Source organism: Hylobates moloch, unplaced genomic scaffold (genome assembly GCF_009828535.3).
Source record: "Hylobates moloch isolate HMO894 unplaced genomic scaffold, HMol_V3 SCAFFOLD_16, whole genome shotgun sequence".
In the NCBI taxonomy this organism is placed as follows: Eukaryota; Metazoa; Chordata; class Mammalia; order Primates; family Hylobatidae; genus Hylobates; species Hylobates moloch.
The window spans coordinates 32,896,530-32,908,845 of record NW_026652291.1 but is presented as its reverse complement, the minus strand read 5'-3'; the positions used below and the strand labels follow the sequence as shown (position 1 = coordinate 32,908,845).

Below are 12,316 nucleotides of genomic sequence, written 5' to 3'. Positions count from 1 at the left end.
TTTTTCTAGTGTAAAAGTATTATATGAATGTTCTATGAACTTCAAATAATACAGAAATGTAAAGAATAGAAATTTCCCATTATTTGATGCCTCCCCCTCCCCAAAATAACCTAATGTTAACAATTTAAATATATATCCAGAATTTTTCCTCTCCGTATTTATATATATATATATACATATATAATTAATAGAACTTAAATATTTTACAGTAACCCTGTTCTCAAGATGCTTTTCCACTGTAGATGTTTAATAAATATTTATTGCATGAATGAGCCATAATTTATTTATTCAATCCTCTATTAGAGGCCTTTTGGTTTGTTCCCAGTCATCTAATAAACGTGATTTTAGATATAAAAGACACAATTGAAATACATATAACACATACAGAAACATAACCCATAACTGCATAGCATAAATATATCCTTAAATACACTAATAAAACACGCATGCAATGGAGAGGTGTTTTGGGTGCCCTCTGGTGTATTTCATGGATATCCCTGGAATATATATTGATAAATCAGCTTCAAAAAGAACGCTTTTAGGATCTATGGGAATAAAGGGTGGCCATCCTGCATTTGTTATGTTGTTTCAACATAGCATTTGTTATGTTGTTTTATTGACTTTAAGTCCTTGGCAAAGCAGCTTGACTAAGATAAGATCCAGAAACCTATCGTGGTAACAAGGCAACAATTAATTTTAGATAGAGCAGAAAAGGAATCCGCTTCAAATTCTCTTTAGAACAGGAAGGAAAGGGTGATCATGGGCTAGCGGGAAGGAAGGAAAGAGGCAAGAAGGAAAGTGAAAAAAGAATGGAAATACTTTCTCCTGCTGGTGATTTGGATGTTTGGATTACTCTTGTCAGATGCTACAGCGTAATCACTGTAAATGTTTTAAAGGACGCGATATTATGACAGATTTCCCTTTCTGACTTGTTCCTGGGGCTGCACACACAATGGTTTACTCCCTGCCACGGGCTGGAGGCTTGGCCACTCCAGGGTTGGTCCGAGGAAGCCTGGAATATCTGATGCCTGTGAGAGTGAGCACGTCCCCCTGTCTCTGGGTGGTGTCGCTTGTGCTGAGATGGAGTCTACCAAGCATTGCCATGGCGTGGAAGGGGTGGTGGCGGAGTGGATGCCACTGCAGATCAAGTGCAGTGTCCCAGGCAGCCAGGGTCAGCCGCCCAGCCCTTGCCTGGGCCTGAGGACTGTTGCATCAGCCCCCAGATGAGATAGCAGCCGTCATGGTGGCTGAACCAGGGAAAAGAAACTCCACTCTGTGGTCTCCATGGGGCTAGGGAAAAAAGGAAATGGGTTTGTGTGATTTTCCCTTCTTTAGAAACAAAAGTGCTTAAATGTGATCCTTTAGCTCTGTAAATGCAAACCACAGCCTGGTGGACCGGGGAGAACAATTAGGCCAAAGACTGAGCACAGGAAGCCAAAAGCGGGTGGAAACCCAGACAATGGTGCTGAGCCGGGGGTTGGGGTGGTGGGGGGAGCGGATATGATAGCAAAGGAGGAGTTTCAATTGTGAATGAATACTAATTAGTGACATGGATATTAATGATGACAGTAATTAACAGGGGAAAGGAAGGGCTGTCATTGTCCCAGGGTGAGTAATCAATCTTGGCAGGTGATAAATAATGGTTCGGCAAGCTCAGCAGAAAGATAATCCGCAGGCCTGGGGGACAGCTCGGCTAATGCAGGAAACCTCACAGTTTCTAGGCAACCCACAAAAAAGAACTATTTTTTTTTTCTTTTTTGAGACGGTGTCTCACTCTGTGGCCAGGCTGGAGTGCAGTGGCGCGATCTCGGCTCACTGCAAACTCCACTTCCCGTGTTCAAGCAATTCCCCTGCCTGAGCCTCCCGAGTAGCTGGGACTCAGGCACGTGGCACCACGCCCAGCTAATATTTTGTACTTTAGTAGAGACGGGGTTTCACCATGTTGGCCAGGATGGTCTCAAACTCCTGACCTCGCGATCCGCCCTCCTCGGTCTCCCAAAGTGCTGGGATTATAGGCGTGAGCCACTGTGCCTGGCCAGAACTATTTTTCTTTCGAGGAAAAAACAGATTAGAGTATCTCTCCCACTCCCAGCTTGGGACTACAGTTCTTATTTGATTTCTGCTTTGTTCTTCATTTCCTGGGACAAATGTTGAACTTGTATAATTTGGAGGAAAGGGACACACAGGCACATGTACACACACACATATTCATTCTCTCTCTCTCTTTCTCTCTGTCTCTCCAAGAATACGAATGAATAGGAGTGGTTTTGATCTAAAGTTTGACTCACAGATGCCGTCCAGGAGCAGCAAGAGTGAGGAGAAGCCTAGAAGTGCTGCCTTTGAGGTTGGCGCGGGGAAACTGCAAAATTGCAAGGCTGCGTCGGCAGAACTGGGGCACACAGGAGGACGAGGATGGCCCTGGGGGTTCCACTGTGCAGGGTTACTTCACCTGCCATGGACCCAGAGAGAAACAAAATGTCTAGGCTTTCCGTCCTGTATCAGTCCCACTTCTGGCCACCAGTCACATATCTAAGAAAACTGATTTCTGGGAAGAGGGCAATCCTCATGAAGGCCCTCTGCTGGATCCCCAGGCCTTCAGCCAGAATCCAGCCCAGGAGAGTTCTTGACACATCCCCTCCCTCGCACCAAAGCCTCAGACCCACAGTAGGACTCTGATATCTAAAATGTCTCCCCTTGCAGGCTGTGTTCCGTCAAACAATTCAGAGGTGACAAAGCCACACCTTCAGTGGTCTGCACTGGTTTAAAGTGAGATCTTTGGGTGGCAAAGGTAGATTGACCAGAAATTCAGAACCTTCCAGAAAACTGAACTCCTCTACTGCCATGTACATAGTGCTGCTCTCAGAACATTGTTTAAGGGTCACATTTTCAAAGAGAGGCAGACAGAAGGGAACATATTCAGAGGATTGGAAACATATGGTGAGGAACTCCAGGCCACACCCTGCAAGGAAGCAGCTGAGGGACCCAGGCCTGTTGCACTTGGAGGGAGGATGTCGCTGGTATGCCACAGGACTGTCTGAATAGCTGAAGGGCTGTCACACAGAGTGGTTAGGTTGGGGTTTGTTTTTCTGTCATCAAAGGGCAAAACTGAGGCCAAAGGGAGGAAGTCAGAGAGGGGCAAGTTTCTGTTCAGATAAATCAAGGCTGATTTAACTGGGTCAGACTGGGTAGGGGGGAGTTTGTGAGTTTCCAGGTACTAGGGATTCTAAACACAGGTTATAGCACCTCTTGTCCAGGGTGTTGTGAATGGGACTCATGTATTGGCTAGGGTTGGAGTAGACAAGCTTTAAAAGTTCCTTCAGACTCTTAAGATTTATATTCGTTAAGGTAATACTAGATACCAAAACAGCTAAGTCCCAAATTTCAGGGGCTTAACACAACAAAGTTTATTCCTCAGTCAAGTCAGAGCCCCACATGGGCATAATGTCCATGGTTGGAACCATGGCTCCCTCCCTGTTGTGGCTCTGCATTCCCCCAGGTCTTTGGAGTCCCCCACATGCAGCCAGTGGATGAGATTGAAAGGGGTGGAGCTATGGAGAGCCATGTAGGAATTTTTATGGTCCAGGTCTGGAAGTGGCATATGCCATTTCTACCCATATTTTATGGTATGAACTCAGTCCATATCTAAGTGCAGGGCAGTCTGGAAATGTAATCTAGCTATGGCACAGTGAGGAGAGGAAAGAGGTCTTGGTGAGTACATAGATGTTTCAGCCACAAATGCAGGGACACATTCATTCAGGATAGGCCTGTGCCAGAGGATATGAGAGTTTTGCAAGAACCTATGAGGTCACCTGTGTTGGTCAGCCCTTGTAATTGACGGTAGGGAGCTGATGAGGCCTCCTTCTTCAAGAAATGGTCTGGGGGCCAGGCATGATGAAGCTTCACCTAGCATGTCTCGGGGAAGTCCTCTGTAGACACTTCCTAGAAATGTGAATATAAGCTCATCCTGCATCATCAGAAGTGAGTGTTTTTTGGACAAGAATGGAATTGTAACTATGGAAGTGTACTGAAGAATGGAAAGGGTTGGTTAGGACATAAAAAAGTGCCCATATTATCCTGCTCTACAGTGTGGACTGATTGGAATTAGGATTCTCTTAGGTAAACATGGTTCTTCTGCCACAGTGTTAAACACCCAGGAGGTCTTCAGCTGAAATTGCTTTATCGTTGCAGGTACTGACATTGTGCAGTGGCTTATGAAGAACCTTTCCATTGAGGACCCAGGTACTTGACCTTTGACCCTGCCCTTGTATCCCCTGCTATCAGTAAACATCCCATAACCAAGTTCCAAACTAGATTCTCTTACCCTCCTGAGAACTGGTCTTGTAAATGTGAATTCCAAGATGTGGAATCGCTCTATTTACAAATAAAATTAATTTATTTTCTCCACTGAATATTTGTCTTTAAATTTAAATCATGCTTTGAGGAAATGAGCAACTATTTAGAATGCCAAAGAGCCCAATACAATAATGTGTGAAATGAGTTGAATTCTCGTTAGCTGCAGCAGTTAAAGATAAGTTGTAGCACTGTCACTGAACAGCCTTCTAGAGCCAGCTCTTAAAATTAGATTGCCTGATCCACAATTAAGATGTTTAATTATTTGCTAAGACTCCCTCTGTTTTCTGCTTCTGCAAGAAGTGAAGGAATGATTTTTTTTCAACTTTCATTGCGCATTTCAATTAGGAAGACCTTACCAGGAAATCAACAGCAAAACCCTGGCCGATAAAACAATTTCCAAGTCTGTCCTCCCACCAGAAAATAGGCAGTAAAATTTATTTTCACAGTGTAATTAGGAAATGGGGGGTGTTCCAGAAAAATAAAAATTCAAGATAAGTAAAGCTTATTCCCATGTGCTGTTAGTTAATACTTTTCTGAATTTATTACATACTCCTTTGCCTTGATTAACTGAGTATTCTTGATGCCCGAAGGTCACATTTATAAAGATCCACTAATACACTCTGATGTTCTTAATGGACATTGGTGTGATTAGACTTATCTGCCACAAATTAAATGGCCCCGAACCACAGTGCTTTTTGAAGATTTTTATCAAGTGCCCATTCTGGATCTGTGACCTTCAGCTGTGATTCCCTGCTGGAGTCAGCGTGTCAGCTTGGCACTCCTGTATTTTCCCCCAACATTTCTAATCTGTTGACTGCAAAACAATACAGTTTCTATGCAGTTTAATTATATACAGTTGTTAGAACTCTGAGTGCCAGAAAAGCAGATCATTCATAGAAGTGGCTTGAGTCTTTTCACCCCCTTGATTAGTGGCTATTCTCACAACTAGTGAAAATTCTTAATTCTAGTCAAGTTCTTGATTCACAGGGAAAACACTATAAATACTAACCCTTTGTAAAGGATAGAACCCAAAGCAACTCCCTATGTGTTGTCCCTGATGCAGCCTGTACTTCTGAATGTCCACTTGGAAAGCCTGGACTGGATCAGCGTCTACCTGTTTAGGTACATTTATTTAAAGTCAGCATTTCCTGTGATTATAATGCTAAACTAAGGAACGTGTTTCCTCATGGCCGCCTTTTCTCTTGCAAGAGTACTTGTTTCTTTGCCTCCTAAAATAATCATTGTATTTCTGACATATATTTTATCATTACTATTATAAGAACCCTAAATTGGCTAGCAGTATGTGAGAATGAGCTTCAGGAATCCTCTGGCCCTGGCATGAGAAGCTTCTGTGAAGGGTCCTGAATGATGAAAGTTATTTCTATGAAAATCTGTTATACTCTGATGCCCTTGGGAAGACATCATGGTATAGGGGCCTGTTTGGGCTTCTGAGAAGTGGCTGAGGAGAAGCTAAGAACAATTTGTCAGCTGGGAATAGAAGGGGGAGATGAGGCAAACCAAGGCCTTGGGAAACAGTCAGATCCAGCATCTGCCCCTCTCTCCTTTCTTTTTCCCATCAGCCAATTTCATGTGGTTATTTTTTGGTTTTTGAGGCAAGGTCTCACCGTCACCCAGGCTAGAGTGCAGTGGCATGAGGATAGCTCACTGCAGCCTTGACCTCCCTGGCCCAAGCTATCTTCCACCTTAGTCTCCCGAGTAGCTGGGGACTACAGGCTCGTACCACCACACCCAGCTAATTTTTTGTTTTATTTTTTGTAGAGATGGGGCTCTCACTGTGTTATCCAGGCTGGTCTTGAACTCCTGACCTCAAACAGTTCTTCTGCTTTGGCCTCCCACAGTGCTTGGATTACAGGTGTGAAACACCACACCTGGCCCCATTGGCCAATGTCTAAGCAAAAACATTTTTGCTCAGAGAATGAAGTTAGAGTCTTAGCTCCAAGACTGGTGGCATGAAAGTCACCTTCCTACAGGATTTTGTTCTTTCTTTTCTGGGGAAGGAGCAGCTGCTGCTGATGAAACTTCTGTTCTAGCTGGACTCATGGTTCTTGAAGCATATAGACTTTAAAAAGCAAACTGGCCCGACATGGTAGCTCATGCCTGTAATCTCAGCTCTTTGGGAGGCTCAGCTGGAAGGATTGCTTGAGCCCAGGAGTTCAAGACCAGCCTGAGCAAGATGGCAAGACCCTACCTCTACAAAAAAAATTAAAAATAAAAAAAATGAGACGTGATGGCATGTGCCTGGGCTCAAGTGATACTTCTGCCCCAGCCTCCCCAGCTACTTGGGAGGCTGGGGCAGAAGTATCACTTGAGCCCAGGAGTTCAAGGCTGCAATGAGCTGTGATCGCGCCACTGCACTCCAGCCTGGGTGACAGAGTGAGACCTGTCTCTAAAAAAAAAAAAAAAATAGCAAATTGGTCATCACTAAGCAAGTAAAATAAAACTCCATTCATTCTAATTCCACCAGTTACATGTATGTTTCTTTCAAAGGAGAATAGGTGGTTCTTAATACGCAAAACATTACATCGTATTCAACTTGTTGAAAAGTTTGCAAGTAAAGCCGAAACAAACTATTTTAAAAAGTCAGAGCTCGTGAAATTAATAATTACTAGAGGCTCCCTGAGCACATTAACAATTTCCATGTCCAAACATTAGTTTTAACCTGTAACAGTACTTTTGGATTTGTGAAAGATTGTGTGTAGTAGAAGCATTGAGGTTTGTTATTTTTTCTTAGCTCTGTGCAGGATAAATCTAAATTCTTAACTTTTTTTTTTAATTGAGACAAGGTCTCGCTGTGTTGCTCAGGCTGGTCTCAAACTCCTGAGCTCAAGCGATCTGCCTGCCTCTGGATTACAGGCATGAGCCACCATGCCTGGCCTATATTCTGAACTTTCCGTGTGCATCTATTTATGGCTGGTGCTAAAGGAACAAAGGAACAGATTGGTTGTGGCAAAAATATAAGTATTTCTATCAGGTTAGCCTCTCTCTGTCACTGTCCACTTCAGTGTCCTTCCTCTAATTTTCAAAGGAAGTGAGGTTTTCCTCTCTGTCCATGAGAGAAGGGTGACACCCTTCTCATTCCTGATGGGACTGTCATACTGGGGAATGCAGTGGGAGTCCTACATCTCTATGGGCAGTGAGGCTGCATTCTTACTGCTGGGGATGATGAAACTGATATGAATCAGAGCTGCCAGCACTTATGGAGTATTTGATCTGTACCAGACAATCACTTCATGTGAAATATCTCACTTAGTTAAATACAGGTTCTTCTATGCCAGAACTTATGCCCTTGATCCTGAAGCCAGACTTTCTTCTGAAGGTCAGGGTGGGGAGGGGTTAAAGCCATGTCAGGCTCTCAGAGGTGGGATTCAGACAAGTCCCAGACACATAGTTGCCCTTTCCAGCCATTGGCATCTCCCCTCCCCACCCCTATACTGAGCAAGAGCAATCGTATCATCAACACAGTCATCTGGGGGTGATGACAGTTGACTTCTGGTTTCCCGGCTTAATTTTCAGCCAAATAACCTGCTTTCTAATTCCTTCTCTCTCTATGCACTGTTCTTACAGTTGAAGCAATACACTTGGGAAGCCTTATCGCTGCCCAGGGCTACATCTTTCCAATCTCAGACCATGTTCTCACCATGAAGGATGATGGCACCTTTTATCGTTTCCAGGTAAGCCCGCTGGCTCCGCCTCCCGAAGAAGCTTTTCTTCACAACATCATCTGATCTCAGGTTAGAACTACAAAGAAAACCTAGGGATATTTGAGGGAGTAGCCCTCACTCCTCATCAGCACTGGGAAAGCCAAGAGAACTTTTGTCTGGGCCACTGGGTGACCCACTTAGAGAATAGTAAAAGGCTGTCATTGAGAGTCTACCATGCCCTGGGCACTGCCTTAGTCCCTTTGGGCTGCTACAACAAAATACCTAAACTGGGTATCTTATAAACAACAACAACAAAAAATTTACTTCTCATGGTTCTGGAGGCTGGCAAGTCCAAGACCAAGGTGCCGGCAGATTTGGTGTCTGGTGAGGGCCTGCTCTCTGGCTTATAGATGGTACCTTCTAGCTGTATCCCCACATGGCAGACAGGACCCGGGGCTTATATCAGGCCTCTTTTGTAAGGGCACTAATCTCATCTGTGAGGGCTTCAAAGGCCCCATCTCCCAATACCATCACCTTGGGGATTAGGATTTCAACATGTGAATTTGAGGAGGACGCAGACATTCAGACCAGGGTAGACACTTTGTGCAGATTTCCTCATTTATTCTGAAGAGCACACTTTAGGGGGTAAATATCACCCATTTTACAGATGAGAAAACTGAAGTGCTCAAAGAATTAAAGTGTCATTTAGTAAATCCAGGAGCAGCCTTCATTTGAACCTAAGTGAGCCTGATAGCACAGACCTTGATCTTTCTACTGTCTCATGCTGCCTTCTCGGAGTGAAGTTTCTATTTGCTACCTAATCACCCTCCCCACCCATTTTACACTCCTTCTCCCAGATCCTTCCACAGAGGGAATGAGGGCAGAGGATACAGGCTTGAATCAAGGTCTAACCAAAGGGGTTGGAGAAGAGTTCTTCAGACTAGGTTAAAGGGAGAAAAGGAATATGGGCTTAGGTGCCCAGTAAGTTGTGCCAGCCTGACTTTTGTACTTAGACTTCTATTGTCTCAGGATAAGAATATATTGCCCTGTGAACAAAACCTATCATTTTTGCATTTGTTTTGCTTACTTACATTTTGCTTCTCAATGCCTAGATTAAAATGTTGACTCACCTTAGCTGAATTAGAGAAGAGGAGAGAATTGTGGGGTAGCATCAGCAAGAAGGAGATGGGGGAGAGCCTGCAATCAGGGAGGCTCCTCCCTGGGTGTGGGAGGGAAATGCAGGCATGGCACACCTCTGAGCCCTGACACCCATGCTCCTTTGCAGGCTCCGTACTTCTGGCCTTCGAACTGCTGGGAACCTGAAAACACTGACTATGGTGAGAACTGAAGCCACTGGGAACTCTCAACTTCAACCCTGTGTGTCACTTCTGGGGGTGCAGAAGACAAATGCTTGGTGTGGGCAATGGTGGTACACGGGGAGGAGGGTCCTTTCTGCTTGGTCCTTTCTCATATTGTTGCTATATAACAAATTTCCTGTTCCACACAACAGAGGAAGGCCCAGCTCACTGAAAGATGTAGTCCTTGGAGGGGAAGCAGGAGAGGGAAGAAAAATCTTATCAAGGGTGGTCAGTATGTTCATCTTGGGGCCGTGGAGAACCAGGATCCCACAGCAACACTATGGGATGGTGACTTTTAATTGTTCTTTCCAGGGATAGGGCTTCAGGGAGGGCTGGATCAAGGGGCTACCTCCTCCTGGCCCTTTCTGTTCTCATAGACTTGTCAAAACTTACTAAGAACCTTTTGGTGTTCTTGATAGTTGCAATTTAGAAAAGAGACAGAGACCAGGGAGGAGTATACAGAAGTCACTCTGGACTGGGAAAATAAAGAGTGGGTGAAGTCGAGAGTTCTGTCTCTCTAGACAGGGACCTACAAGACTTCTGCCACATATTCTCTGTGGAGATTATTTAATATTCCTATATGCCAGTTCTCTGCAGAAGTTATATTATCACTATGCTTAAGAGAAAGAACCTGAGGCCCAGAGGGGCCACACCCTCACACTACCACATTGTCTGAATGCTCCCTTGATTATAAGCCTCACGAGGGCAGAGGCTGGTCCAGCTTATGCATTCTCATATGTACAGTGCATAGCCCATGTCTGAGGCAGAATTAGTGCTCAGTAAATTTCCACTGACAGTTCTGGTTCTTTATTGAAGGTGATCGACAGACACTCACAAGAAGGAGCAGAACTTGAACTCAGATCTGAGTGGCTCCAAAACCCTTGCTTCTTTCACGGTCCCGTGCATGACACACCTGAATGTTGTAGCTGCAGCACTGCCCCTTTCCATGCATCCTTGCTGCTGACTCAGCTGCTGTGGCAGTCTGGTCTGTGGCTCTCCTTGGGACTGGGACACTCAATGAGACCTGCAGCTTCTTTGCAGAATTGTTTAAGACAAGAAGGCAGATGCAGCTGTGGTGAGTGGGAGGGAGATGTGCAGCTGGGTGGTGATCAGGGGAGCCTGTCTGGGAGACCCCTGGGATAAGATACAGCCTTGGAGTCATCACACGTTTGAGCAAAAGGAAACCGACAACAGGGAGCCAAGCTGAGGATGGAATACAAGCGAGTTGTTACCTACTAAGGCTGGAGTTGTTCCACGGTCAAGTGTGGAGGACATCAGTCATGCAGAAGGGCAGGCTCTGGGGCTGTCTGCTTGGCTATCCACAGGCAACACTGTGGGCCCTCTGACACTGTGCTGCACTCTAACCAGTGTGATTAGTGGATCCAGGAAGGCTTCCAGCTGCAAGCGAGAGCTGCATTTGACCGCTCATGAAACTAGTGCTTCTAGGGCTGAAAAGACTGCTCATGAAAGCCCAACTCGGAATTTGAATAATTATAGCTCAGTTCCGTGCAGTAATGTGTGCCCCTGTGAATGTGAAAACCAGTATTTTTCTAGGCAGTGGAGAGGAGAGGGTGGGAGGATGGTAAGACCAGATACCTGGGCCCAAGTGTGATTAAAATATTTACTTCCATAAAGCTTAGGGCATCTTATGCTGAGTACTAAAGGGCATCATCTCCCTGTTCTACAGGTGTTCTTCATTTTATAATTTTAATTGTGTGTCATGAACAGGAAGAGAAATAATAGTTTGTTTCAGGCTCTCATTAAAGAAAAATTATTTTAAATTCCTGTGCCTCAATTTATGGCAAATCAGAGGGAGAAATCAAGGTTCAGGATGCACAAGTGTTCACCAGGGACCAGGCATGGTGGTACATACCTGTAATCCCAGTGACTTGGGAGGCTGAGATGGCAGGATCACTTGAGCCCAGGAGTTCAAGGCTGCAGTGAGCTATGATTGTGCCACTGCCCTCCAGCCTGGGTGACAGAGGAAGACCCTGTCTCTAAAACAAAGAAAAATCAGTACTCCCCAGGGTTTCCAAAGCAGTTTAATTAGAAAATCAGGATGTATTTACGAAGAGAGAATCCAGCACAATGAGCCCCCAGGCTCAACCAGTTCCACTAGCTGGGTGATCTTGGCAAATTACTTAACCTCTCTGTGCCTCAGGGACCTCATATTAAAATTAGAGTAGTAATGGCACTTGTCTCCTAGTGTTGTTTTGTTAGGGTTAAATGAAATGCGTGTAAGGTTCTCTGAGTTAATACGGGGTGGTGGTTGGTATCACTACTGGGGTGGGGTTGGTATTATTGCCACTGGGATGCTGGTTGATATTATTATGACTGAGGTTAAAGGGAGAAAAGGAATATGGGCTTAGGTGCCCAGTAAGTTATGCCAGCCTGACTTTTGTACTTAGACTTCTATTGTCTCAGGATAAGAATATATTGCCCTGTGAACAAAACTTTTCATTTTTGCATCTGTTTTGCTTACTTGCATTTTGCTTCTCAATGCCTAGATTAAAATGTTGACTCACCTTAGCTGAATTAGAGAAGAGGAGAGAATTGTGGGGTAGCATCAGCAAGAAGGAGATGGGGAAGCATGTGAAACTGAAGCTAAGAATTCAATATAGTATGATTTGGACTGATGAAGTACCAGACACTTTCATTCAATCGACAAACATTTACTAGTCCCTACTCTGTCAAACTCTATGTCGGAGATTTGAATAAGTCACAGCCTTTCCCCGCAAGCATTCCAGGCTGGGAGAGGCAGCATGATGCAGGGAAGAAAGGCATGGTGAGGATCTGACTTGAGTATTCAAAGGTTTTATGTGATGAATGACTGAGAAGGCTGGATAGCTTGGGAGAGGCAGGTTTATAAAAAGGCCTTGGCAGTCAAGTAGAGACGTTTAGAATGGATTCAGCAGTTTGGAGAAGCTTTTGTGGGTCCCCAAC

At 44.7% G+C, this 12,316-nt stretch overlaps 1 protein-coding gene across 9 annotated transcripts in view; it reads left to right on the top strand.

The window, feature by feature from the left end:
- RGS6 (regulator of G protein signaling 6) overlaps positions 1-12,316 on the top strand; it is a 642,060-nt gene that overhangs the window by 525,325 nt on the left and 104,419 nt on the right. For all 9 annotated transcript variants that reach the window (XM_058429366.1, XM_032134933.2, XM_032134936.2 and 6 more), the window contains exons 4-6: positions 4,189-4,239; positions 7,939-8,045; positions 9,301-9,352. In XM_058429366.1, coding sequence (XP_058285349.1) covers positions 4,189-4,239; positions 7,939-8,045; positions 9,301-9,352 — 210 coding nt within the window. The remainder of the gene's footprint in view (positions 1-4,188; positions 4,240-7,938; positions 8,046-9,300; positions 9,353-12,316) is intronic.